This window comes from Diachasma alloeum, unplaced genomic scaffold (genome assembly GCF_001412515.2).
Source record: "Diachasma alloeum isolate Michigan unplaced genomic scaffold, Dall2.0 Dall_scaffold_00323, whole genome shotgun sequence".
Classification (NCBI taxonomy): domain Eukaryota; kingdom Metazoa; phylum Arthropoda; class Insecta; order Hymenoptera; family Braconidae; genus Diachasma; species Diachasma alloeum.
In genome coordinates this window covers 126,886-154,670 of record NW_021680462.1, presented here as the reverse complement: position 1 = coordinate 154,670, position 27,785 = coordinate 126,886, and the positions used below count along the sequence as shown (strand labels likewise).

The window sequence follows — 27,785 nt, the reverse complement described above, 5'->3', positions numbered from 1 at the left end:
GCTTCTAGGCTTATGGTTACACAGTAAATTGAAAATTCGATTGAATTATAGTAGTAAAATGTTGCTATCCACCTTTTTGCTACAACTTCAAAATCAAATTCCTTGTGAGTTCCAGCGAACAACACGTTCATTAACAGAAGTAGAAAGATTCAAAGCAGTCGAGTTTAAATTTTTACTATTGTATGCAGGGCCAATCATTTTCAGGAAGGTTTTGCCAGCAAACGTTTATAGACATTTCCTTCTTCTTCATATAGCGTGTCGTATACTATGTTCAAAAACTAAAGCTGTTCTTCATTATGCTCAGGCCAAAGACTTGTTGAAAAAATTCGTCTTGCTGATGCCACGATTATATGGCAAGGAAACTCTAATTGGGAACGTCCACAGTCTCATTCATCTGGCGGATGATGTATTCAATATGGGATGCCCAATTTTCAATTTCACAGCATTTCCATTTGAAAATGCTCTCGGTCGTATCAAGAGACTCCTTCGAAATGGGAACAAACCACTGGCCCAAATTTGTAGACGACTGCATGAGACTTTTTTTATTAATTGTCGTCGAGTAGAACCAGAACCAAGTTTGAAAATACTCAGACAACTGCTTCCAGATCAGACTGGAAAAATTGCAATTAAACGTGTCAAATACCGATGCGCTACGATTACTACCAAAGTGCCAGATAATACTGTACTCCTTGACAACGGAATATTATTGCGAATAGATCAGATGTATCTTCTACCAGGTCGTAAAAACGATATTCAAATTTGTGGAACTGTTTTGGAGAAGCAAGGTCCATTATTGACCTATCCATGTGACTCAAGTTCACTACATATGTGGGTGGTGTGCGAAGGAAACCAATGGTCAGGACCATATTCGTTGAACCAAGTAATCCAGAAGACGGTCACTTTGGAGATCAGCTATCAAGAGAAACGCAAAATCTATACAATGCCTCTCCTCCACATGTAACTATTGGACATTCAGTTTTAGTTTCAATCAGGGGAAAAGGGAGAGGGTATCCAATTAATTTGGCGAGGAGAATTCTTACTGATGCTGCAATAATCCTGATGTATAATTTCATTCACTCGTTCCTGTAAAAATGCAAATTTCTGATTTATGTACATAGTGTGAAAAACAGTCTAATTAAAACATTTAAGGTCATATCCAGTGCATTATGTGATTCCCATATTATATCAGTTGCTCATGTTCTTGCGGGGGGAGGGAGGGAATTTTTACTCATGTCTAGCACAATGTCCGGTCAGTGTATATCCCTGTGTGTGTGTTGAACATCGCGAATTTCCTGAGTAAAGAACGGAAAGACAGTGTTCAATTCGTTTTTTTTTCTTTTTAAAAATGTGTGTGTTCTTCCGACATTTGAAAAGTAAATCCTAGTCACGATTGGATTTCGATATGATGCTAAATCATCGAGTGAGAGAAATAATTGTTGAGCTTGTGGAAGTGCGTGTCAACACTGCCGCAGCAGTGGCTCCCCAAGTAGCAAACCTTGCGAAAGATATCTGAAAGTACACCAAAAGGGCTGACTGATGTCCGTCCAAAAGGTATCTTGCAGTCATACGATAACTTTTAGTTAACTTCTAGGTAACTTCTAGACACAAGTTACCTTTCTGGACAGATATTAGACAGCCTTTTTGGTATACTTGCAGATACCCTCCAGAACTGAGCTACTTGGGTCGTGTCGTCAATCCTCTGAGAGCACAGCCAGCAGTTATAGAAATAGAAATAAAAAATAATTCGATTTTAATCATCGTGATTCTCTGAGATGTAATATAGCAAATCCTGGATTTAATTTGCGATTTTATTCAACTAAAATTGTGTTAAATATCGAGATGATCGTTTTGCGCATGCGCCAACAAAATGTCGACTGGCCGTCAGAGCCGCCGGTGTCCCACGTTGTACATCTCGTGCTGCAACAGTCGGTCGTCTCAGTGTCTCAGTTTCTCAGTACTCTCAGTGAAAACCGCTGAATGTTACACGGAAGAGTTAGAGTAGAAGTATTTTAAGTGGTTTTCAGTTATGTCAATTTTTGATCGGAGAATAATTGTTAAAGTTGTGAGTGTGAACGCCATTCATTGACTCCTGGTGTCATGGGACGTCGAAGGGACAAAAGTGAACAAAAAGTACTGATGAATACTGATTATTAACGTTCAATTAAATATTTAGGAACGTCCTGTCAATAGTGTTCGATTTTAGTATATTTCGTCCTTAGGCCGAAAAAAAGTTTTCTGGCGAATATGAGGTTTGCAGCACGAGCCGAAGGCGAGGGCTGCAATCATATTCGTCAGAAAAGTTTTTTTTGGCCGTATGACGAACAATATTTTTTGTCATGGCGGCCGTAGGCAGAGACGCGGAGCGAAGCGGAGCGTCCGTGAAACACTGCTTTACGGCCGGAATGACAAAATATTCGATTTCGTTCTCTCAGTCTGTGTAGTAGTATTTAGACGCGACTTTTAGCGCATGCGCCAACAAAATGTCGAGTTAGTGCAGGTTTGTGCAGGTTATTGTAACAGCCACGTGCCGAGTACAATAGACGCTAAAATAAAATTCAACGGATTTCAAGTGTTGATTGACTGAATTTGAGAAAAAGAGAATAGAAGTATCGAATTCCTCAGAAGCGAAAACAGTTCAGTGCTAAATTTTACAGTGTGCGAGCGTATAATTTTCATAGCCGTGGGTCCTGTTACAGCCATTTGGTGTGCTGTGGATTTGGAGATGCTAGAGTGAGACAACTGAGTGCACCAAATGTCGAACGATAGTGCGTGCCCTACGCTGTGCATACCCTCAAATAACCTGAACGTAAAATGTTGAAATGGTGGAAAATCCATCCATAAAAAGTAAGAACACACGGCTTCACTGAGTTTACGTCTTTTCCTTATCCCCGAGTGTCCCATCCCCGAGTGCCTCGTCGACGACTGCCTACTTTCACCTCACAACTGTCTCTCAACGTAAGTTTTCTTCCATTAATAATCAACACCGGAAATTCATGAACCCAAAATTTTGCCCGCATTTCAGTGGTTTTTTTCTTATCCTCCTGGCCTCTTAAAATCTCTTAGCTCATCAAATTTAATTGATGGATTTAATTGATAACGTTTTTTCCTCATTTCTCTTTCTCTTTCATAGGATTTTCTTAAAATGCCTTCGAGCAAGTCATCAAAAAAGTTACAGGAGAAGCCCAAAGATGGGGCGCACCCTTACAAAGCAGTTTTTTTTTCCTGACGACGATGAGCCAGAGCTGATTGTTGATGCAGCACCTTCTTTTTGGATATTTTATTCGGAAAAGTTGAAGAGCCAGGCGTGTGCCTTCCCGGTAGGTCCATTCAGTTCGTCGCAAAGCGCTGAAATACAGAGAAGAATCAAGAATCTTGAACCCCCTGATACAAAATGGCCTATACATCGAGTAATTATTCGTGGTAGAGCAAGTAAGTAACTCTCAACTTCTCCTGGCAGTTCACATCATTTGTTGAATGGTTCTCCAATCCTGGATTACCCGTAGAGGTCATGCTTTTTTAAAACAAGTGATTTTTGCTATTAGGGACCTATGCAGAGGCTTGTGAGGCAGTAAAAAAACTCAGGTACAATCCTTATGCATTCTCAACTGACCGAGAGTCCTCAGTTGAACGCATACTGCATGAAGAAAATCAGAGAACGGTGGAAGAAGAGTTGAAGGACGCCTCATGCGTCTTGCCCATGGATTCAACTGAAATCATCAAGGAAAGAGTCTTCACAAATGCAGGAAATGATCCAGAAAAAGGAAAATCGTCTGAAAAGTATTCCTCAGGATCATCATCCGATAGTGAATCATCACCAGTTAAATCAAAACCCAAAAATTCGAACAAGAAGAAGAAGAAGAAGAAGAAGAGAAGTAAATCTCAAAANATACTGCATGAAGAAAATCAGAGAACGGTGGAAGAAGAGTTGAAGGACGCCTCATGCGTCTTGCCCATGGATTCAACTGAAATCATCAAGGAAAGAGTCTTCACAAATGCCGGAAATGATCCAGAAAAAGGAAAATCGTCTGAAAAGTATTCCTCAGGATCATCATCCGATAGTGAATCATCACCAGTTAAATCAAAACCCAAAAATTCGAACAAGAAGAAGAAGAAGAAGAAGAAGAGAAGTAAATCTCAAAAGAGTTCATCAACTTCATTAGCGAACTCATCGACTGGAAAAGTCCTGGGAGAAGATTCTGGAAGAGAATCTCCAGAGATTCGATTCGTCACCCAGAAATCCCAAAATTCTACATCTCCTTTTCCACATGATTTATCGAAGAAGCCGCTCTCGAGATATGCATCTCCTATTCCTTTGTCAGAAGACGATCAACTGCTCCAAGATTTGAAAAAAAACATCCAAAAATTCAAAGAAGATTTTTTAAAAAACAAAACAGCCCCCAAAACAAATCGGCGTGCAGCATCTTCATCTCCACCTTCATCTTCGTCGTCTGACAAATTGAGCCCAAAAAAGCTGAGAGAAAAGAATCACAAATCTTCGAAAAATTCAACAGCTCCCCAGGAACCCGCCGTTGTTCCGTCAACTTCTGCACAAACATCATCTACGAAGAAGCCCTCAAATTCTCGATTTCGTCCAACTAAACCAGCGAGCAAGAGGGTCAATTCAAAGACACGTGGTTCATTGTCAAATGATGAGGACGAGAAAATCCCTAAACATAGAAAATCTGACAGACGCTCTCGTTCAAGAGAACGAAAAGGATTACAAAATCACCATGAGACTAGTCAATCATTATCATCAACCCCACTTCGAGAGAGTACCCCAATGTCACATCGACGTTCATCAGGAGGAAGGCAAAGCTTAAATCGTTCACAGTCAGCTGAAAACTCAACGACTCCCAGGGATCATGAATTGAGACGTGCACGTTCTTCTGATGATCATCGTCACCATGTTGCTGGTGAAACAACCTCAGGCGGAAGGCGAGGGAGGGGAAGGGAACAAGCAAATCCACTGGAAACAGTTCTGGAAGGTAAGAAGATTTTCGATGATTTATCTATAGGGTCTGTAAATGTAATTAATTCTACTTGAAGAGCAAAATAATAATTAAACTGTATTTTTTTCCACAGGTTCTTTCAGAGAATTTCTGACGAGAATGCAGAATAGTTTAGCCAGCAAAATTGATAGACTACATGGAGCACAAATTGAAAATGGAGGCAAGTTGGAGGATTTGAGAAGGATGATAATCAACGGAATTCCAGTGCAGGGAGACGTTGTTGGTGATGATGATGACAATGATGGGGATGATCCCAACGCCATCATTCTCCCAATAGAAAATAAAGAGCAGTTTTCTATCTTTGATGCCAGGCTGAAGGATGATAGAGAATTCAAAAAGAAAGTCGTGAGTAAAAAACTCCTTTTCATTTTATTTATTTCGATTTATTTTATTTTATTTCGATTTATTTTATTTCGACACTAGTTTTTCGGATATATTCCTAATGAATTTAATAAAAATTGATAATTTAATTCTAAATTAAATTATTAATTTTTTTAAATTCATTAGGTATAACGACTCTATCTGCCATCATAAGACATTTATAAAATTAGATTAAATTTTCAATTCTCATTAAATTCATTAGGAATATATCCGAACTGCTAGTGTCTAAATATAATATTTCCTTTGAATTCCAAGTCATCCCGAGCGTTAAAAGGTAGCAGTCGTCCGGCGAAAGGATTGACAATTCATTCTGGCAAACTCCAAGAATTTTTATCACACAATTTCCCATTAATTCTAACGGTTTTTGCTTGATTAAAAAATCGCAGAGAGTAATTTCATGCCGAAAAATTACTCATTTGTTCATAAATAATTTTTCTAAATTTATTGAAAACTTTATTGATTGTTTAATCCAATAGATTCTACTTCTGAACTTTCCATAAATAAATTAAAACCCAATTATTTCCTCAACGAGTGATTAAACAAAAAAATGTCAAAAGATATTTTTTTTACCGGAGAAAATTTCTAACAAAAAGTCTTTTGACATTTTTCTCTAAACCCCACCATTAGCCCAATAAACGACATAATTCCAAGATCCATCCTAAATTGAACTCAATTAGAATTAAAATGGAAATGAGATGAGTCAATTCAACTCTGAGATTTGTTTTTCGGGAAAAACTCTAAAAAAATATCATCTTTCTCCCATTCCCCTAATCATCATAGTTGAAAGTTTCGATTTTTAAATTTTTACAGACAAACCGTATCAAAGATATGGTGCCAAGGCCTAACAACAATTATGGGACACATGACTTGAGTGTAATCGTTCGTGTGTTCCTTACACAGAAACTCGTTAAGAGTCATTTTGTTGCCCTGAAGAAATCTGACACTAAAGATGCTCTGAAGGATACCAATTTTTATAAATGTCTACAAGGTAAGAACAAAAGTCTGTAGAATAATCTGTGAGATTAGTTTCACCGATTCAAGTTAAAATAATTCATGCCTCTGTCATGTTCTTTTGTTTTTATCTATCTAGATGTGCACAAATCGATTCGTGGGGACGAGATGGATGACAAAACATTCAAGTCACACATAAAAAACATGTTTAACGCTGCTAGCGATTGGGATGGAGGACGTAACCTGCGTCGTCCAAATTGACTTCTCGAAATATGATTATGAATCAGATAATCTATCCTTCCTTCCTCAACTAGTACCAGTTTTTTTCTCATTTATGTCCATAGATGGACTTTTTTTTTCATTCGTTTTTGTTCTTTTGTTGTTTTTCTCAGTTTTCTCATTTTTTTTCCATAAATGGACTTTTTTTTTCTTTTGTTTTTTTTCCAAAGGAAGAATTTTTAATAATCGAGATAAAAACTTTATGTCTTATTCTGATTAAAAAATTCATCTCTCAGGAGGGATAAGATGTTTAATTATAAGCCAATTTTGAGTAGAAAACACTTTGTTTATTCTTCATTACGGTTTGAACAAAATGAGTACTTTAGAAATATACTATTATTTCTTATTCTGATTAGAAAATTCATCTCTCAGGAGGGATAAGATGTTTAATTATGAGTTGATTTTGAGTAGAAAACTTGGTTTATTTTCTATTACGATTTAAGAAAAAATGGGGATTTTAGAAATATACAATTATTTCTTATTGAGATTAAAAAATTGATCTCCCAGGAGGGATAAGCTGTTTAATTATGAGTTGATTTTGAGTAGAAAACTTGGTTTATTTTTCATTACGATTTTAGAAAAAAAGAGTACTCAAATTGCGATGTAATTTTCTTTCTTCAAAGTAACGCGATTATTTGCTGAGTGATAATGTAAAATCATATTCAAGTTCAGCATTTTCGCGCAGCAGAGATTTATTGCGACTGGAAGCGTATAAAAACTATATAAAAATGTTGAATATTTACACGTCATTCCGTTATTTGTGAAACTGATATAATATTTAGTCACAGATTTATACCAAGCTCATTATGGTTGGAGTTATTTAAAAATGTGAAAATGTTGAATAATTCAATAAAAGAATAAATATCAGTAATCAATCGATTAATTTCATCGGAATTCCTAGGAGTCATTGAGGTCTGACATCTGGGAGACTACATCTACAACCGGTTCTTTGTCGACAAGCCATATCAGGTCCTGATGTAGCGACTGTATTAGGTCCTGATGGAACGACCTGTATCAGGTCCTGACCATGTTCTCGGATACGGCCTTGAGACGGCCACTTTCATCAGGGCCTGATGACATATCGCGTTACATTCTTGACCAGGACCGCATAAGTTGGCCGTATACGGAACGGACGTACGGAGTCCGGCCAGCCTTACCCGGCCCGGATGGGACCCGTATTTAAATTTCTAGTCGGGATCGTCTGTTCGGCAGAGGTTAACCTCTCTTGTATAATTTATTTCAACGTCAGATTTTTAATAATTTGTTGTGATTTGAGACGTTCGATTTCTCAGGAATTCAGTGGTTTTGCTGAACGGATTTTAACTCTCGTTTCAACGGTTTGGTTGCCGATCGGATGAGGAATCGGTCGAACAAATCCTTTGGAATAATTTATTCAGTTTTGGAATTAAGTCTGAGAACTAAATTGATATTCGAAATTTTCGGTAATTATTTTTGTTTTCGATATTTGAAGTTGTCGTATCATTTCGTCATCGCATCGGCAGTTGAAATTGTAGCGTCTTGTCGACGCTCGAATTATCCGTAGTTGACCTTGATTGCGGTCACCTTTTGTGTTGTCTGTTCCGAGGCAATTTCAGTTGCCGCTGTCGATGCCAGTCACCTCTTCGATTTGGGATATTTTGACATTATATTCTATCGGAAAATTAACCTCCCATTCAGTGATATTATTTGACTTTAATTTCGCTAGTCATTTCTACAGTTTGACTTTATTCATGATTTTGTAATTTTGACTGAACTTATTCTTTTGACTGACTAGTATTTTATTATTTTGACCAATCATTGGTTAGGGATTTTCTAGTGTATCGAGTCTTTAGCTTTTGTTGAATATTTGTGTTATTAATTTTCTGAGGAGTGATTTCAATTGAAATGAACAAGGGGGTTTATTGAATAAATTATTTATTCCCCGGATTATTGCATTTTTAGATAATTTCTTAGATAAGAAAACCAGGTCATTTCGGAAACTCCAGAAAAACCATTTGTGTCGAGAACCCAGCCACCACCGCGGTTGTCTGAGCTGTCGGGGGTTGTTCTTTTGTCTCGAATAATTGTCGATTTAATTTGTTGTTTGAATTGCACGGTTCACCCGTGCTGGCGCCCAACTTTCTTTTCGTTGTTTGGTCGCTGAGGGCTGCGTATTTTTCACCGTCCGCAGAGGTAAGAAAATACGTCACAATATATATGCCTGTCTCAGGGACAGAAAATCGCCACGCATCCATTCGGAAGCTTACTACCAATGGAATTGGTAGAAGAAAAAATAATGATGATAATAATAGCGTAAAAAGTAACGGTCAAATGTCTTCTGTCACATAAGCTCGAACCCCTGCTTGTTTTGTCTTAAATAATCTATTATTTACAATCTCTCAAGGACCCTAATGGATTTTTGGGCCTCGACATTTTTCCCAGTCCTTTGAATTTGAACAAACGTAAATCCCCAAGATTCTTAGAATTTTAATTAAGAATATTTTCCCAACATTGTTCAGAATTCCATGTAGAAAATTATATTACCTTACAACCCTCCTTTGTGCTTTCAGTTTAGTTCCTTTCAAAATGTAAAATCTGGCGCCAGTGAAATTGAAATTTCGAAATACTTTGGGGAATAGTCTGGACTGTTTATTACTTTCTTTATTCATTGCTCTCTCTACAATCATTGCCCCTCATAATCTCTTGACCCTAAAAATAATTATGATCACCTCAGACGCACTAATCTCTTGCAGTTGTAATATCCTAGTCAGGCAGGCGCCAATCCGCTCAGGCCCTAAATTTCGGCCCTCAATCTACCCTCTTTCCTATTTCTAAACTCCTGATACTTGCTAGCCCTCAAGAACTAATCGAAACCAACCTCTCCCCTCTACCCCAACAATTGACCAATCATAGAATTGTATCACTCGTATCACTCGTAGCACCATCCTACTGCCCCCGTCCTCAAGAAAATTTCAACTTACGAATTTTTCTGCCAAAAGTAACCAGTTTGAATCAGGATTTCCAAGTATCAAGATCTAAAATTTAAGCTCTCCGAAACCAAGTGTATCCGGCACTATAAATCTGTTAAGTGAATAAATTTGTTGAACTTTAACGTAATTTGAGTATTGTGCGTGAAAGTTATTTGATAATTATTGATTTTCTTTTCCAAATTTTCCCTCGTCTCTTTTCGAACTAGTGACACAAAGAACCTACTCGGCGTGTCACGTTTCCCACGATTAACATCGAGTCGTCGAACTAATGGAACTTACAACTCCATTAGAATTACTTTCATAATTGTTAATCCGTGGCGAACCAAATTCACAATAAAGTATTGTATATTTACACTACATTTCCATGACACAAGCGATAATAAAAGTTATACGGTACGATTGTCATTTTTGCACAAACAATCATATTAATTTTAGTGCTCATTGATTACACTTTCCCGGATGACAACGTAATTCTGTACTCTTTTATTGTCTTCAAATCAACAATTATTTTTCCGTATACCATATCATGTTGGAAATTAACTTCTTTACAAAGAGCCACTAATTGGATGCAATTTACGTGCGACCTTAGATGGGCTGCTAAATTCCCTATTAATAGGTAGACGGCCAGTATTTTATATTTAGTTTTAGCTGATCCCAAAGGATTCGATACCTCAAAACTATCTTGGTAGAGAATCAAGCGAAGGGCATCGGGATTTTCTTGAAAAAATTTATTATATTTATATACCAGACCGTCTGTAAAATCACTAAGTACATTATTATCTGTATTTTCAACGGTGTCATCCCAATGGGTACCCCACGATTTGCTACCCAATGAATTCATCAATGTCTTCTCAATAGGAACGTAGTGAAAGTATTTATGACGATTATGACCTTCGTAATATTTAATCTGTTGGGGTTCGGCGTATGGAAATTGTTTCGGATAGAACTGAGAACGCTTATATGAGGTGTCTAGGGAACTCTTACAGGCTTTCATTGGATCTTTGCTCATAACCTGTTCAATGATATTATCTACGTCTGGAATAACTATACTTTGGTCGTGAAGTAATGAAAGTAGCTGCTTCTTTATTCTCTGCTTATCATCGCATAAAGTGAACATTTGGGATGCAATGTATTGAACGATTCATAATGGAATTCTAAACTGGATTTCCAATTTCAAAAAAAAATGAACCCATTGAATTGAAACTGCGCACTCATCATCTACGATCTGCGATGTTTCATCATTCTCATTACCGTTATTACCTTCAGCACACGGAAGTGTTGCAGGTATTTCACAAATATTATCATCGTTAATACATATTGCCCTATCAACATTATCATTGCATGGCAATGAGGGATAATCGCGATGACATTTTGAGAGATGACCGGTAAATGACTTGACTGTTGTGTAAACTTTGCTACATCGACGATAAGGGCATTGGATGGCTTGCCCGTCTTTCATATGTTTCCTCAAGTGTTTCATAAAGAGATGTGAATTATCAAATTGTTTGCGACACAATTCATCAGTACATAAATATATTCCACAAGGATCCGCAAAATCTACTCTCGAGGGCCTTTCTACAGTCGACGGCTGCAAATGCAAATCGTGTGAACGCAATAAATGGATCCTCAGTGATCCCTCATATTTAAACATTTTTCTACATTTATCGAAACCACACATAATATTAAGCGTCAAGCTTGCATGAGTTTTGCAGTGGTGCAAGTATTTGGTTAATAATTTGGTTTGAAGGGCACAAAATCCGCAGTGGAACATTAGGCCTGAAATTAATTACCAACTGTCCAGTTATCCGGAAAAGACATTTATATATACAATCTACACAAAAATTACTCCTGACTACTAGAAAAAAATCTTGTACTTTTCAAAAATATAAAAGTGTGGGGCAAAATGTATACCTAACCAGTTATGTTGTTCATCAATGATTTCCACATATCAAAAAGAATTGTTGAAAATTTTTCTTAATTGTTGCAATTCAAGAAAATCACTAAGGTACTATATTAATATATATTCGCAATGGATTGAATAATGAAAAATATATTTGCCGCTATTGTACTGACTTGAATTAATTTTGATCAAATATTTGAACTGGCGCAATTGAAATACCGTTGACCTGCTCAGGAAATCTGAATTTTCAACGATGAAATCAATTAAAATTTCATCGAAACCAAATTGTGATCAATATCTCTACAAAAATGTACTGCTAATTATTAAAAGATCATAATAAAATTCAAAACTGAGTCTGATTTGAAACTCAAACGGGATTACTTTCTACCCCCGGTTCCCTTTTACGCGGCGCCCTCCGCCCCCTCCCGCCCCCAGTGCATGTAACTCATTTTATCCATTTTGCCCCGTCCTCCACTAATTGCTGAACAGTCTTGAAAAACGACAAAAAAAAGATATTTGGAACTTTAAACTGTTTCGTCGCGGATTTGTACATCGTGTTGGGGTACTTTAACAAAAGAAAAAACCCAACAATTCAGTAAGAACTTCTTTCTATGACATTCAAAATATCTCAGTGCATTTACCAGAATTTCTCTATTCTCAATTCAACTATTTTTCCTAATTAAATTTCGTAGAATTCAGAATAAATTCAATCCCATCGTCTAGACAGTTGTAAAACCATAAAATTCTTTCAAGAATATTTCTCAAATATCTTTGCTAGAATCTGTTGAAATCTGTTTATTCCAAACTTGAATTGTTCCATTGAGATAATCCTCAAATTCCCAAACGCATTTTGTAAAGGACATTTCTTTGTATTTTAATCATCGTCTGACTGTCCTAATCCCTCTATTGAATTATTTATATTTTTGAAATGTTTATGATAGCACTCGATCATCTGCGTCCTCAATTGTAATGATCACTTCTCCTCCCTTTATTGCACTCGACCCTCGATAATCCCTTGCAACACCTAGCTCCTTTTACTCAAGACCCCCTGCAACTCGGTCACGGGCCCAGACACCGGTCAACCTCTCCCTCTCTCCCTGGTTCTTGAACCTCTGAATTTTCCACTCCATTTCTCCAATCAGGGTATTGTCCCGCCCATCAAGGTTCTTCTAGACCAATCATTTATTAAATCGAATGACTATTTTCCTTCCACTAATTTTCATCCCTGCCACTCAAGAATTTCCAACTTGTCCAAAAATTTTCATTTTTACAAATCAGTATCGTCTCAGAATCGTTTCGTACAACATTATTGCTAATATTCATTTGCCGTCGGTATAATCTAGTATTGTCGAAGAAAATATCGCGACATTATAACATTCTTCAAATTTTTACATACACCTTCCGTATTTTAACTCGGTTCACATTCCATTTTTATTTAATTATTTGAAAAAACATAATATTAAGTGTAAATAAATTGTGAAAATATATTGAAAATTTAAGTGAAGTGACTTGGTGTTATTTTTTTTTCATAAACTTTTAAGCTTTTGACTTTCCAACAGTTTGTGTAAAAGAATTGTTTTTTACTAAACTAAACATATTGGTCCTTCGAGCCGGATTTTGTGAACAAGTGATTCGGGAGTGTGTGAACATTACTATCGTTGATATCTCTTGTGATATCGGTTTTTTGACTTTTTACTAGCATATCGTTGCCACCAAACATATTGAAAATTTAATTATTACTGTGGGTAATTTCTAAAGTGAAGTGAACTCATCATGGCAGATGAGGCCAGACTTAGTACGCTCAGACGTCAGCGTGGCCATATACAAGCATCTATAACGATGTTCAACGCATCTATGGAGGCATACGTGGCATCACCCGTCGCACAACGTATTCCAGAGAGACTCCAAGTCGCGCTAGATGGCATGAAGCAACGATTTCAACGCTTTGAAAAAATTCAAGACGAGCTAGAAGAGGCGGATGAAGCAGAGGGACCAAGATGTTTCAAGTTATTGAACAAGTACGAACAGGCCGTCAGCGATGCCCTCCATCACCTCGCATCCTCTCAACCAGCACCTCCTCCTCCACAACAAAACGAAAATACTTCGACGGGGTCTGCGACACCAGACTCAACTGCATCCTTGCTATCGCTCATGCGTCTGCCTGAACTTGACATTCCCAAGTTCGACGGATCATATGAAAATTATCATCCATTTTGGGACCTGTATGATTGCAACATACATAAGAACTTTGCATTATCCAAGGTTCAGAAACTTCAACACTTACGAAGTTTCCTTACGGGGAGAGCCGCCAAGGCCATTGAATTTCTCTTAAACACTGAGGATAATTACGACACTGCTTTGAATATCATCAAGAAAAAATTCGACTGCACCAGGAAAATCATCCGCAGACATTGGGAACTGCTTCACGAGTATCCAGCACTGGCTAAAGATACACGAGAAGCACTCGGTCATCTGGTCGACACGGTCTATCAGCACACTAGGGCGCTACAAAACCTCAAACAACCAGTGGATCAATGGGATCTTCCGCTCATTCATTTGATACAATCAAAGATCAGTCCCATGACAAGTGATCTCTGGGAATTGAAGATCAAAGACTCTCAGTTACCCAAATACATGAGTTTACTTGAATTCCTGGAAAATCGTTCACGCTGCTCATCAGTAACTACTTAATTCACACGCGATGAGAAATCCAATCGCAATCGAGGACGAAGGCAAGCATTCGTGACTTCTAGCACATCGACAGTCGTTTCATGCGCCATGTGCAAGGAAAATCACAACATTATGAGGTGTCCACAATTCAAACAACTGTCACCAGTGGCTCGTTACAAGCAGGCGAAGAAACTCTCTCTCTGCATCAATTGTCTCACTCCAGGCCACGGTGTCAATAGCTGCAATTCAAGGAATTGCTCACGTTGCTAGCAACCTCACAACTCTCTTCTGCATCGGTCAGAAACACCAACAGGCAATCAATCTGCCACTGCAACAGAGGCAACGCCCAACAACGTCTCTTGACTAGGCCGAGAACAGAGCCCAGCTGAGTTATCGCAACATACGACACTGATCGTCAACTCGTCTACTTGTGATTTAATGGTAACAGCTAAACTCAAGGTATTAAATAACAATGATTCACTCATCGCCTGTCGTGCATTATTGGATTCATGCTCAACAACCAATTTTATTACTGAGAGTTTGGCTACGTCACTTGGACTACCAAAAAAGCACTTCTCGACATCAGTTGGAGCTCTGAATGCGGTCACGACTGCAACAAAGCACCTCATAACTGCCACTATACGTTCGCGAATTAACAACGAAGAATGAACAATTACATTCTTGACGGTCCCCAGTATCTCTACGATGGTGCCGGGACAACCACTTGACAGGGATAAAATAAAAATTCCCTCAAATTTGAAACTCGCTGATCCAGAATTTCACCAACCAGCTCCCATCGACATGTTGATTGGAACAGGGACAACACTTTCGTTTCTTGGATCCGCGAGAATGCGAATTTCCGCCGAAGATGGTTGGGTTATTGGAGGGGGAGCTCCTACTTCTAAACCTACTCGTCAACGCTCTTGTCATCTCATCAACACAGACTCTCTGGAATTTGATTTAACTAAATTCTGGGAACTTGAGGACTGTACGGAAAAGCGGCCTTTAATGACGTTGAAATCGCACGTGAGCAACATTTCAAGGATCACGTGACCAGAGACTTGACAGGGCGATACATCGTGGCTCTTCCCTTCAATGACAGCATTTCTCAACTCGGGATATCGAGATCTCGAGCCTACAATCGGTTCAAATCGTGCGAGAAAAAATTCTATCGAGACCCTCAACTTGCTAGATAATACAGTGCGGTCATTCAAAAGAACATTGAACTTAGACACATGACCGAAATTAATAACTCAACTTTGACAGATCACGGTTATTATTTACCTCATCACGCTGTGTTCAAAGAAGGCAGCCTAACAACAAAATTGCGGGTTGTATTCGACGGATCTGCCAAAACCAATACCGGGGTCTCTTTGAACGATGCTCTCCATGTGGGTCCCACTATTCAAGATGACATTTTCTCTTTATTATCGAGATTTCATTTCCATCAATATGTTCTGACGGGCGACATTGAGACAATGTATCGACAAATTCTCGTACGTCCAGAGGATCGTAAATACCAACGCATTCTGTGACGCGATGATGACGGGCCTGTAAGAACCTACGAACTCAATACAGTGACGTTTGGACTATCAGCAGCACCCTACCTCGCAATCAGATGTCTTCATCAACTAGCTGATGATGAACAACATCAATATCCTACTGCAGCTGCAATTCTGAAGAAATCTCAATATCAATCTCGATAGAATAGAAATAGAAATCTCGATATCAATAAACATCTACAACTTGGAGATTCAACAACACTGAAAACATTGGGAATCGCTTGGGATTCAGCTACTGGCAATTAAATATTTTGCTAAAACCACTCCAGATATTGAACAAATAACAAAAAAAGTGATTTTATCAGAAACAGCAAAATGATTTGATCCGTTGGGCTTACTGTCACCGGTTGTAATTGTTGCCAAAGCCTTCATCCAAAAATTATGGGAATTGAAAGTTCATTGGGACACTGTTTTGCCACTGGACCTGCAGGAAGAATGGCTCAAGCTCTACAAACAATTACCAATGCTTGAGCAAGCAACATTCCCAAGGGGAGTTTTGATACCAGAAGCTACCAATATCCAACTCCATGGTTTTTGTGATGCGAGCAAAATGGCATATGGAGCTTGTCTTTACCTCCGATCTGCTGACATACATGGAAACATAAGAGTAAATTTACTCGCCTTGCTCCCTTGAAAGAGCAAACTATACCACGTCACGAATTGTGCGGGGCTCAACTCTTGATATCACTCGTGGAAAACGTTCGGACAGCCATCAACTACAACATCAACGAAATATTCTATTGGACTGATTCCACGGTAGATTTACATTGGTTGAACACGCCAGCACACAAACTCCAATTTTTCGTCAGTAATAGAGTGGCAGAAATTCAACAAAAAACTAACATTCAGAATTGGAGACATGTGCGAACCCACGAAAATCCAGCTGATCTCGTGTCACATGAGCAAACACCATCTGAATTTATTAAACCTTCGCTTTGGGTTTCTGGTCCATCATGGCTGCAAGAAGACGAAAGTGGATGGCCCAATCTACAATTAGAATTCTCATCGCAAGTACCGGATCTACGGAAGTCACAAGCAGCCAAGATGGAAACCTGTTTGGCCTCAACGACTGATTCTAAATCCTTGAACATTTGGTCCTCATCAATTACTAAACTACAACGTATTATTGTCTATTGTTTGAGGTTTAAAACTCGGCGCAGAGGTCCACTGGCCCTTGATGAACTTGAAGCTGCCCTCCATGCTATCGTACACTGGGTACAATCAGAGAACTTTACAGCGGCCATCAAGGAGCTCCAACACCCTCCGACAACTGGGCATAAATCCTCAGAATTGTCTAAATTTGCTAAATTGACTCCATTCATCGACAAGGATGGACTTCTACAAGTGGGAGGTCGGTTGACGAATGCAAATATTCCATATTCTCAACGTCATCCCCTCATTCTCCCAAGGCGACACCCATTAACTGACCACATCATCAGGCATGAGCACAGAGTACAACTACATGCTGGTGCCCAAGCTACGCTATACACTGTTCGCCGTCGTTTCTGGCTCCTGGACGGGCGCCATTCAGTTGGACGCATTGTTCGGTCTTGTATCAAATGCATCAGACACAAGCCACCACAAGTTGATTACATCATGGGTAATCTGCCTGAGTCTCGAATAACAGAGTCTCGTCCATTCACTCACGTTGGGATCGACTACCGTGGCCCCTTCTTTATAAAGGAAAAGAAGGTGTACAACCAAGGTCGCATCAAAGTCTACGTCGCTGTCTTCGTCTGCCTTGCGGTTAAGGCAGTCCATTTGGAGGTCGTGAGTGACCTCACTACTAAGGGTTTTCTCGCCGCCTTGCGACGTTTCATCGCTCGACGGGGAGTTTGCAGCAACATTTACTCAGTCAATTGCACAAATTTTGTCGGTGCCAACAGTGAGCTGAAGGAGGTTCACGAATTCTTGCAGAATGAAAATGATCGGCAAAAAATCCTTCATTTTGCCACTTCCAAGGAGATCCGCTGGCACTTCATCCCAGCACAATCTCCAAACTTTGGTGGACTCTGGGAAGCTGCGGTTAAGTCCTTCAAGCATCATTTGAAAAGGATTGTGACCACCGAAGTACTCACATTAGAAGAGTTCAACACATTAGCAATCGAGATTGAGGCCGTACTAAATTCACGACCTCTCACACCTCTTTCAACAGATCCAATCGATCCAATTGCATTGACTCCTGGCCACTTCTTGATTGGTGACTCGCTGACAAATCTCAGAGGTCCAGACTTTCGGGACACTCCGAGCAATCGTCTTTCAACTTGGCAACACATCCAGGAGTTGAAACGGGACTTTTGGGCCCGCTGGCATCGAGAATACATCAGCGGGTCAACCTCAAATCCAAGTGGACGCATGGGGAGCACCAAATCAAAGAAGGTACTCTCGTAATTATGAAGGAAGACAACCTACCTCCAATGCAATGGGCTTTGGGCAAGATCATCAAAACTCATGCTGGCACTGATGGCATCATCCGAGCAGTTACAGTTAAAACTGTCAAAGGAACCTACGAACGCCACGTGAGGAAATTGGCTCCTCTACCCAACACTGATGATTCAACATGTTGATCAAGGCTTCTCAACAGGGGAGTATGTTCCGTCGCGGATTTGTACATCGTGTTGGGGTAATTCAACAAAAGAAAAAACCCAACAATTCAGTAAGAACGTCTTCCTATGACATTCAAAATATCTCAGTGCATTTACCCGAATTTCTCTATTCTCAATTCAAATATTTTTCCTAATTAAATTTCGTAGAATTCAGAATAAATTCAGTCCCATCATCTAGACAGTTGTAAAACCATAAAATTCTTTCAAGAATATTTCTCAAATATCTTTGCTAGAATCTTTTGAAATCTGTTTATTCCAAACTTGAATTTTTCCATTGAGATAATCCTCAAATTCCCAGGCGCATTTTGAAAAGGACGTTTCTTAGTATTTTAATCATCGCCTGACTATCCTAATCCCTCTATTGAATTATTTATATTTTTGAAATGTTTATGATAGCACACTCAATCATCTGCGTCCTCAATTGTAATGATCACTTCTCCTCCCTTTATTGCACTCGACCCTCGATAATCCTTTGCAACACCTAGCTCGTTTCACTCAAGACCCCCTGCAATTCGGGCAAGGGCCCAGACACCGGTCAACCTCTCCCTCTCTCCCTGGTTCTTAAACCTCTGAATTTTCCACTCCATTTCTCCAATCAGGGTATTGTCCCAAGGTTCTTCTAGAATAATCATTTATAAAATCGAATGACTATTTTCCCTCCACTAATTTTCATCCCTTCCACTCAAAAATTTCCAACTTGTCCAAAATTTTTCATTTTTACAAATCAGTATCGTCTCAGAATCGTTTCGTACAATAACATTATTGCTAATATTCATTTGTCGTCGGTATAATTTAGTATTATCGAAGAAAATATCGCGACATTATAACATTCTTCAAATTTTACATACGCCTTCCGTATTTTGACTCCGTTCACAGTCCATTTTTATTTAATTATTTGAAAAAACATAATATAAAGTGTAAATAAATTGTGAAAATATATTGAAAATTTAAGTGAAGTGACTTGGTGTTATTTTTTTTTATAAACTTTTAACCTGTTGACTTTCCAACAGTTTGTGTAAGAGAATTGTTTTTTACTAAACTAAACAAAACTGTTCCACTGTTAACAAAAATAGAACTTACCTGAGATTCGATGGATATTTTTCAACCTGTATGAAGGTTGAGTGATAAGCGATGTTGCAGTGGTACGCAATCACTTATTGACGATTGTGAACAGTTCAAAAAAGGATTTAATTATGACGGATAACTTTTCAATTAAAATCACTGGTACCGGCACTGGTTGTACGTTCGGAGGGTTACGAGCGATCAGCGTCGAATGACGGGATGAAGCTACGCGTGTAGGCGTCTCGCCGATCGTCGGCGATGACGCCAAGTTTCTCAGAACAAATCTCGATATCTTGTACGTACCCGATCACAAATATCACGAATCTCCACCACATTAGTTGCATTAATATATAATAATTCATAAGTTTATTTACCTTCAGAAAGTTTTCAGCGTACGCAACACTCAAGAAAATTTTTTCCAAAGTTTCTCCCCAATTTAACATTTCAAAAACGTAAGTTAAGAATTCTCACTAATGACCTAGAGTTACATTTTTCAACTTATCATATTGGGAAATTAGGTACGAATAACATTCAACTATGACATTTTTGTTATACGTTTTACAAGGAAACCATTAACGGATTAGAGATATGGGAAAACATGCAAGTATACTTAGTTGGAGGCGGAGTTTTTGAAATACAGGGTGTTTCTAAATGATCCAATTACCTCTCGTCCAGCGATAGATTCGAGTCCCCTGAATACGGAAAAAATGCGAAAAAATTATTAATCAACTAGTTTTTAAATTAACGTTTTAAATTAACGTTTTTAAATTAATGTTTAAGATGGACCAATTGGGAGCGCGTATTTTGTCGCGACGGAGTGGGTAGAGAGGGGAGTAGAGCATATGACAACAGCGCATCTAGTTATGGAGAGGCTAGTGACGTGAAGGCAGTTGCGGTATTGTCAATATTACTAGACGATGGAGGGATGTTTTCATGTATCCTCAATCCGTGATTGAGTCATTGGTTAGGCAGTATGCAGATTGGAATGACACCGAATTTTGAATGGTTTTTTGAACCCGAAAAAATGAGGATCGATTGTGAATCCCCCGCTGATGAATCCAATGCATCCAATGCGCAATAAATAATAATGAATTGATGTTTGAGTTGAAAATTAATTAGAGGCAAAAGTCCAGATCAACTCTTGACGATAGGACTCGAAATAATGGTCACAGAATAAGGGTTAGGATGAGTGTCATGATAAGGGTAGGCATTGGAGTCAAAGTAAGAGCAGCAAATTCTAACCCTTATTGGGGCAGATTGTGGGTCCCAATAAGGGTCAGAATGAGCGTCAGTATGGGGGCCGAAATAAGGGTCGGTATGAGGGCCAAAATGAGAGTGGGTATAAGGGCCAAAATAGAGGTTTGAATAAGGGCCAAAATGAGGGTCAAAATAAAGGACAAAATAGGGGTCGGTATGAGGGCCAAAATGAGTGTTCAAATAAGGGCTAAAGTGAGAGTCAAAAGGTGAGAGTGAGGGTCAAAATGGGGGCCGGAATAAAGGTCAGTATAAGAGCCAAAATATGGGCCAGAAGAAGGGTGAAAATGAGGGTCGGAATTAGGGCCAAAATGGGTGTCGGAATTAGGGCCAAAATGGATGTCGGTATAAGGGCCAAAATGGGGGTCGGTATAAAGGCGAAAATAAGGGTCGGTATAAGGGCCAAAGTAGGGGGGTATAAGAGTCAAAATAAGGGCCAAAATATGGATTAGTATGAGGGCCAAAATGAGTGTTGAAATAAGGGACAAAATCAGTGTCATTATGAGGGCCAAAATGAGGGGCAGAATAAAGGTCAGAATAAAGGTCAAAATAAGAGCCAAAGTGAGAATCAGAATAAGGGTCTGGATAAGGGCCACAATAAGGGCTCGTAGAAGGGCCAAAATGAGGGTTAGAATAAGGGCCAAAATAAGGGGCAGTATGAGGGCTAAAAAGGGGGTCGGTTTAAGGGCCACAATAAGGGTCAGAATGAGGGTTGGAATAAGGGTCTGTATGAGGGCCAAAATGGAGGTCGGTATAAGGGCCAAAATAGGGGTCAGAATAAGGGCCAAAATAAGGGTGAGAATATAGGCCAAAGTAGCGGTCAAAATAGGGGTTGAAATAAGTGCCAAAATGAGGGTCACTATGAGGGCCTAAATGGAGATCAGAATAAGCGCCAAAATAAGGGTTGGTATGAGGGCCAAAATGGAGGTCGGTATAAGGGCCAAAATAGGGGTCAGAATAAGGGCCAAAATGAGGGTCACTATGAGGGCCTAAATGGAGATCAGAATAAGCGCCAAAATAAGGGTTGGTATGAGGGCCAAAATAGGGGTCGTTATACGGCCCAAAAAGAGGGTCAGAATAGGGGTCAAAATAGAAATCGGTATAAGGGCCAAAACTATAGTCAGAATAAGGGCCAAAATAGGGATCAGAATAAGGACCAATAAAGGGTTGAAATAAGGGTCTGTATGAGGGTCAAAATGGCCGTTGGTATGAGGGCGAAAATGAGGGTCAGAATAAAAGTCGAAATAGGGGTCGGTATAAGGGCCAAAATTATAGTCAGAATAGGGGCCAAAATGGCGGTCAGAATAAAGGCCAAAATGGGGTTCGGTATCAGGGTTAAAGTAGGGGTCGGTAAAAGGGTCACCATAAGGGTGGGTAGGAGGGCCAAAATTGGGTCAGTATCAGGGCCAAAATGCGTGACGGAATAAGGGTCAACATGAGGGCCGGAATAAGGCCCAAAATTGAAGTTAAAATCAGAGCAACCATTAACGTCGGTATAAGGGCCAAAATGAGTGTCCAAATACGGGCCAAAATGAGGGGCATAATAAAGAACAGTTAAGGCTCAGAATAATGGTCAGAAAGGAGAGTCTGAATTGTAGACATTTGGGGTCAGAATCAAATTGCTCCCTTTCACATACAGTGTGTCCCAAAAAGGAATGTCATCCTCCTCAGGGGAGTTCGGGGGGCTCATATGGAGATGAAGACCCAAATGGCATTGCTCTCTCCCGCTTTGTTCAGCTTTTGACAAAAATGAAGGAGTCAAGAAATCTCAACGTATTGCAGGTCTTGACGGTTCCCGATGAAATGTGACATTATGAGATTCTTTACATTTTTCTTTCCGAATGGAAGAATTGTAATCGTTCAAATTTAAGTTTTGGATTTTTTGTTTTATATGAACCTGTTATTATCCAGAAAGTCCGAAATTTGGTACATTTCGACACTAGGCCGTGAGGAACTAATGTCGAATTGAAATGAATTTCTTCCTTCGTTTCTGTTTCGCCTTTCGTTTCTCTCGTTCTTCACCAGATTTTCATATCTATCGTTTCGTTTTTCGTGTCTCATCTCGGTATTGGTGAGCCCTATCCATCGCCATTAACAAAAATTCAGTCCATTGAATCATTTCTATAATTTTTTAATTTTTCCAAAAATTAGTTGTATCACGATAACTATTTACACAGTAGAATGAACACTAGCATATCGTCGTATTCGCTGTCGATTCCGGCAGTGAAAAATCAATGGAGATTAATTCTGAATCTGATCATTTTTGGAACTAGTTGGATTTTTCGGAGATATTAACAAANCAAAAATTCAGTCCATTGAATCATTTTTATAATTTTTTAATTTTTCCAAAAATTAGTTGTATCACGATAACTATTTACACAGTAGAATGAACATTAGCACATCGTCGTATTCACGGTCGATTCCGGCAGTGAAAAAATCAATGGAGATTAAAGTAGCTCTACCCCTACGGCTGTAGTCATTGAGTCTATTTCACAAAAAATACATTCTAAAAATCAGTATTTCTAGCTCTAAATTATTAAAATAAATCATAGAGGTCATGAGCATAAGTATTATCTTATATCAATTTTTTAAAAATAAAGTGCACATAAGCAGTTTTTCAATTGACTAGCTTGCAAATAACTGTGGCAACGCCGTACGATCATATGGGAAGTTGGAGACGAGCGGAGCGGGCGCCATCACACGGTCACTGTTGTCATGTCTATTCCTGTTGCCAGTATTATTAATAATAAAAAAAACTAAACGATAAATCGTTATCCAATAGGTGCCAATATTTTTTATGATTTTTTTCTCGTTTTTAGGAAAAAAAATTAGATTTTAATCTTTGTTTTAACCGGCGTTGTAGTAAATTCAGCGTTTTTCACATAAGACCCTGTGTTAAATAATGAATTTTCAACATTTCCTTTTAGAAAAACTTGAACGATAATTAAATGAGGGAAAAAATTACGATTCCGAATCACACCGAGTTTTTAGGCGATTTGTTGTAGTTTTTAAAAATCTTTGAATTGAAATATAACCCCAAAAAGGTAGAGCTACTTTAATTCTGAATCTGATCATTTTTGGAACTAGTTGGATTTTTCGGAGATATTAACAAATCTATTTTGCAGCCCCAACAATTCCCAACAGATAAACTTCTCTCGCATTTCCCTCCAGAAATATCCCTTGACATACAAAAAAATTTTACAGAAGAAACGAAGCGAATATGTCAGAGCAGTCTATTGGATTCCCATTGAACTGCTTTTGAAAATTATATGAATTTTTCGTCAATTCCATTCAGTAATTCTACAGCTTGAATGGGGGTTTTTTTATGAGAAGGCCCAGGCAGAAATCGACACTTGCATCCAGTTTGACGCGAGATTCACTTGCAAGAGTTAAACTTGTCGTTAGGTAACAAGGCTAGAATGCCTTTGGGTGAAACGGTGACGCTATATTACCTCGCGCCTGGTTTCCGTGATAACCTTTCCGTGCAACCTTGTCCGTAGGTAATAATTCAAACTCCGGAGAAGTTCGCCATGAACATTATGGGAAACGTTATTATTAGGGCACAGCACAAATTTAAATAAATGATCCCAAATTTTCCTATATATTCGATTTATTCCTGATAAAAAAATTCATCTTGTATCAGTAATTCAACACATTAATAATTTTCTCCAGGGTATAACGTCGATCCCCCTTTATAAAAACTACACTCATTCTGACTCGGAAGTTTCTCCTGAATGAGAGTCCCACAGACTCGAATTTCGTGCCTTCATTCTCTCCCAAGAATCCTTGATGCCCGTCAAGTTGTCAGTCTTTCCAGTGTTGAATAGTTGTCCATCGTCGGATGAACTTCCAGTTCCTGAAGCTGATGATGTTCGGTTACTCTTCCCAGCACCATGAGCTTTTTTTACATTTCGATGTCCATCCCAGCCTTTCGCGTGCGTAAGTGCTGTGCCTATTGCGTTTTCAGCATCTTTCTCGGTTACGTTGTGAGCAGCTACGAGAGTCTCTAAAAATGATAATTGGATAAATATTTTAATTGTATTATTGGAAATAGTCCACAACATTTCAAAATGTCATCCAGACGTGATTTGCTGGCAAAATTTCTAACAAGACAGATTTCTTTCACGTGTAATTAGATTTCATGGATAATTAGGAATGTGGTGAATGAAATCTTACCCGTAAGGCACCCCATGAACTGGGGAAGATTCAATTTCATCACGAATTTATCGGACATTTGCTTGCTGGCAGTGTATTGCATGGCCACCTCTCTGGTTATGAACTTTTTCAAAATACTGGATGCGCTCATCGATATTTTGGTTGTTTTGAGGGTTTTCAACACTTTGAGCTGATTTATACAATTGAAAAAAAAACAAATTATTAGGATATTTCTATTTTGTATTGTTTCTAGCTTGATGAATACTTACGGTATCAGTGAGGCATTGACGATTGTTCAGTAATTGTTGTTCGAAATGTTGAAGGAGTTCAATAGAGCTGATAGGGATTGAAATTTGATATTTTTCAGGCATTGACAGATCAGCTGATACGAAATCAAGGTTGCCCTCAAAACCACGTTCAATGTTTGAAAGTCTTTGATCAATTCTCTTTATGTCTTCTCTAATTGAAATCAAGAGATTCACCATTTTTGTTTGTTCTATCAAAAGAAAAAGTTTTGATCAATCGAATTAATTCCATGAGTGGTGTGAATGACTCCAGATTTTAAAAATAATAATTACCAGGATGATTACAGCAAAATTGCTTCTCTAGCTTCCTTTTCTTCTGAGGTGGTTCCTTCGGGGTATTATCAGGAACTTCAGCTCCCTGTGGCTGCCCACTAGTCTGTTCGGTGATGTCCTGCTCAAGAATTATTGGAGAATACAAATTCTCCTCTGTCAACTCGAGAGAGGGCCAATCCATCATTCCCAGACCCCGTTCGAATGCTTTAAAACATTTTCATAAAAAAATGAATTACTCAATTGGTGTTTTCCTGCGGGTGTGTGGAACAGTTTTCTCAATAGAGTGCATGTCATTAATTTAAGAATTACAAATCGAAAAATATGCTATTGAATAAAACAAAAACATCAAGCTTATTGGGAGGGACAATTGAAATTCCTCAATTCAATTGACAGAACTGTAATTTCTTCAAATGAGCATATGCTACCCAGAAATCTTTCAATTAAAATTGATTTATGCGACATTTTCCATTATATTTGAGTCGAAGTGAACTTATTTTAAATGTTGGACTATTCTACATTTCGTAATATCATTTAGCTTTTTAATTTTGGATTCAATTTCGTTTTCCTATTAGCATTTCCATAGCAAAGAGGACATTAAATTTGAAAAGAAGATCAAATAAAAATACTCGTGGGTTTGCATTACTGTGGTTAATCTTCAATAAATTAATAAAAATGTCCGAAATTATTGATTCAGCTCAAATCTTTCAAAATAGGGGAATAGTTGTGATTTGAATAAGATAGTATTGATATTATCCAGATATGATTGAATGATTTGTCTTGAATTGATGCAATTATCTCCTTTTGACGAATCAATTACACATGACTCTCAAGAGGAACGTTAAACACTTTCGGTGCTAGATTTGTATCTGGCAGAGATTGTGGTCGCGCATTGGTGACATTAAACACAAAATTACTGGATCCCCGAAATGAAACTTCAATGAGAAAACTTGAGTCAGAGACATTGATCCTGTTGCTGCTCAAATCTGGTGAACTAGTATGGAATAACCAATTTTTCAATAATACTCAACGAAGTCAACAGTTGACAATAGATGTTAATTTAATATATTATTCCAATCGTAAGTCATTGCAATAATCTTCATGTAGAATACTTCTGTTGCATAGATCGTTCCGTTTGAATATGCTCACAGGTGTATGAAACATTAAGGAACCCATTATTATGCTTGCCCAACATCTTACCATCTTGTGAGTTGACAGACTTTGATGACATTGCTGATGACGGATCCATCTTTTCTTTAATCTGTTGTTCCATCTTCTTTAAATCTAACTTCAAGATTTCTTTGCTAAGTCTAACTGCCTTGTCAGCAAAATCTGCTTCTGTATCTGTTGAAAAGGCATACTCATTCCCATGTTTCTTGATTTCCTCCAGAAGAAGTTCCGCTTTCTTGTAGGTTTCTATCAACAAATAATTTTTAATTAAAAGGAGATTAGACTCGTTTACATGTTTGTTTTGGTATTTCTTTTTTTTAAGGAATTTACATGTCTATTTTTTGGATGGATTGAGACCCATTATGTAAATCAATATTTTCCTAAATTAATTCTGATTCTTCTGAAGAGGTCGATTGATCCCAATCGATTTCCCCTCACCACCAGTTGCTGGCAGATATTTAGAAATCCCAGAGGGGTAACTGAATTTTGTGAAGGACTTTTGGTACAAGTGAAAATCATTGCTGCCAAAAGGAGAAAAGTTATTTATAAGCAATTCATTACTACGATTCCATCCCAGAATATCTACCAACAATTAACGACGAGTCGGAATCTACGCGATTTATTTTACCTGTTCGATATTCAATTAAAAATTTATTCTATATGATCAAAAATTCAAGCTTACTTGATTGCCCATGGATTTCAATATTATAAACCTCCCATTCCTGTTGATAATCGGAATGCGTGCTGACCAATTCCTGGACTTTGTCGTATGGTGGAGGAGGATAATAGCATTGAAGTTTCTTCTTCGATTTGGATGGAAGGACCCATTTCCTTGGGACCACGTCCACGCTCTTCATCTTAGGTGGTCTACCACGCAAATGAAACGACACCAACAGATACTTCTTTGAAGACTCATTAGCCCTATCCGCGTCGTCCATACCTGTAGGTAGATTTTCGAAAACATATTGAAAAATACAATAATATAAGTAGATATCAAAATCATGCTATTTTAGATCATGGCGGCTAACGACGCGTTCATTATTATTGGGCAACGTCTCGCCATTCAACTGTCCTGCATGTTGTTCTTTCTTGGAAAAACAACATGTAGTAAAAATTCTCAGGTCTATTTCACTTTTCTCTAATCACTGAATAGATTCATCTTTCTAAATTGAATATGGCTATCAAAAATTCCCGGCTAGAGCATCCTAACTCATACACAATCGACATTCACCAGAATAAGAA

The 27,785-nt window shown here is 38.4% G+C and overlaps 2 protein-coding genes across 2 annotated transcripts; one reads left to right on the top strand and one right to left on the bottom strand.

Annotated features, from left to right (window-relative positions):
* The first annotated feature begins 16,765 nt into the window (after positions 1 to 16,765).
* LOC107040144 lies at positions 16,766 to 18,112 on the top strand. Its single transcript, XM_015260087.1, has one exon. It carries the CDS (start codon positions 16,766 to 16,768, stop codon positions 18,110 to 18,112), a length of 1,347 nt encoding a protein of 448 aa, XP_015115573.1.
* Positions 18,113 to 24,350: 6,238 nt separating this feature from the next.
* Positions 24,351 to 27,481, bottom strand: LOC107040143. The gene is made up of 6 exons (XM_015260086.1): positions 27,226 to 27,481; positions 26,574 to 26,789; positions 25,377 to 25,580; positions 25,068 to 25,294; positions 24,820 to 24,988; positions 24,351 to 24,649 (listed from the first exon to the last, which is right to left on the bottom strand). The coding sequence occupies exons 1-6, from the start codon at positions 27,479 to 27,481 to the stop codon at positions 24,351 to 24,353; spliced, it is 1,371 nt and encodes a 456-aa protein (XP_015115572.1).
* Positions 27,482 to 27,785: the final 304 nt, after the last annotated feature.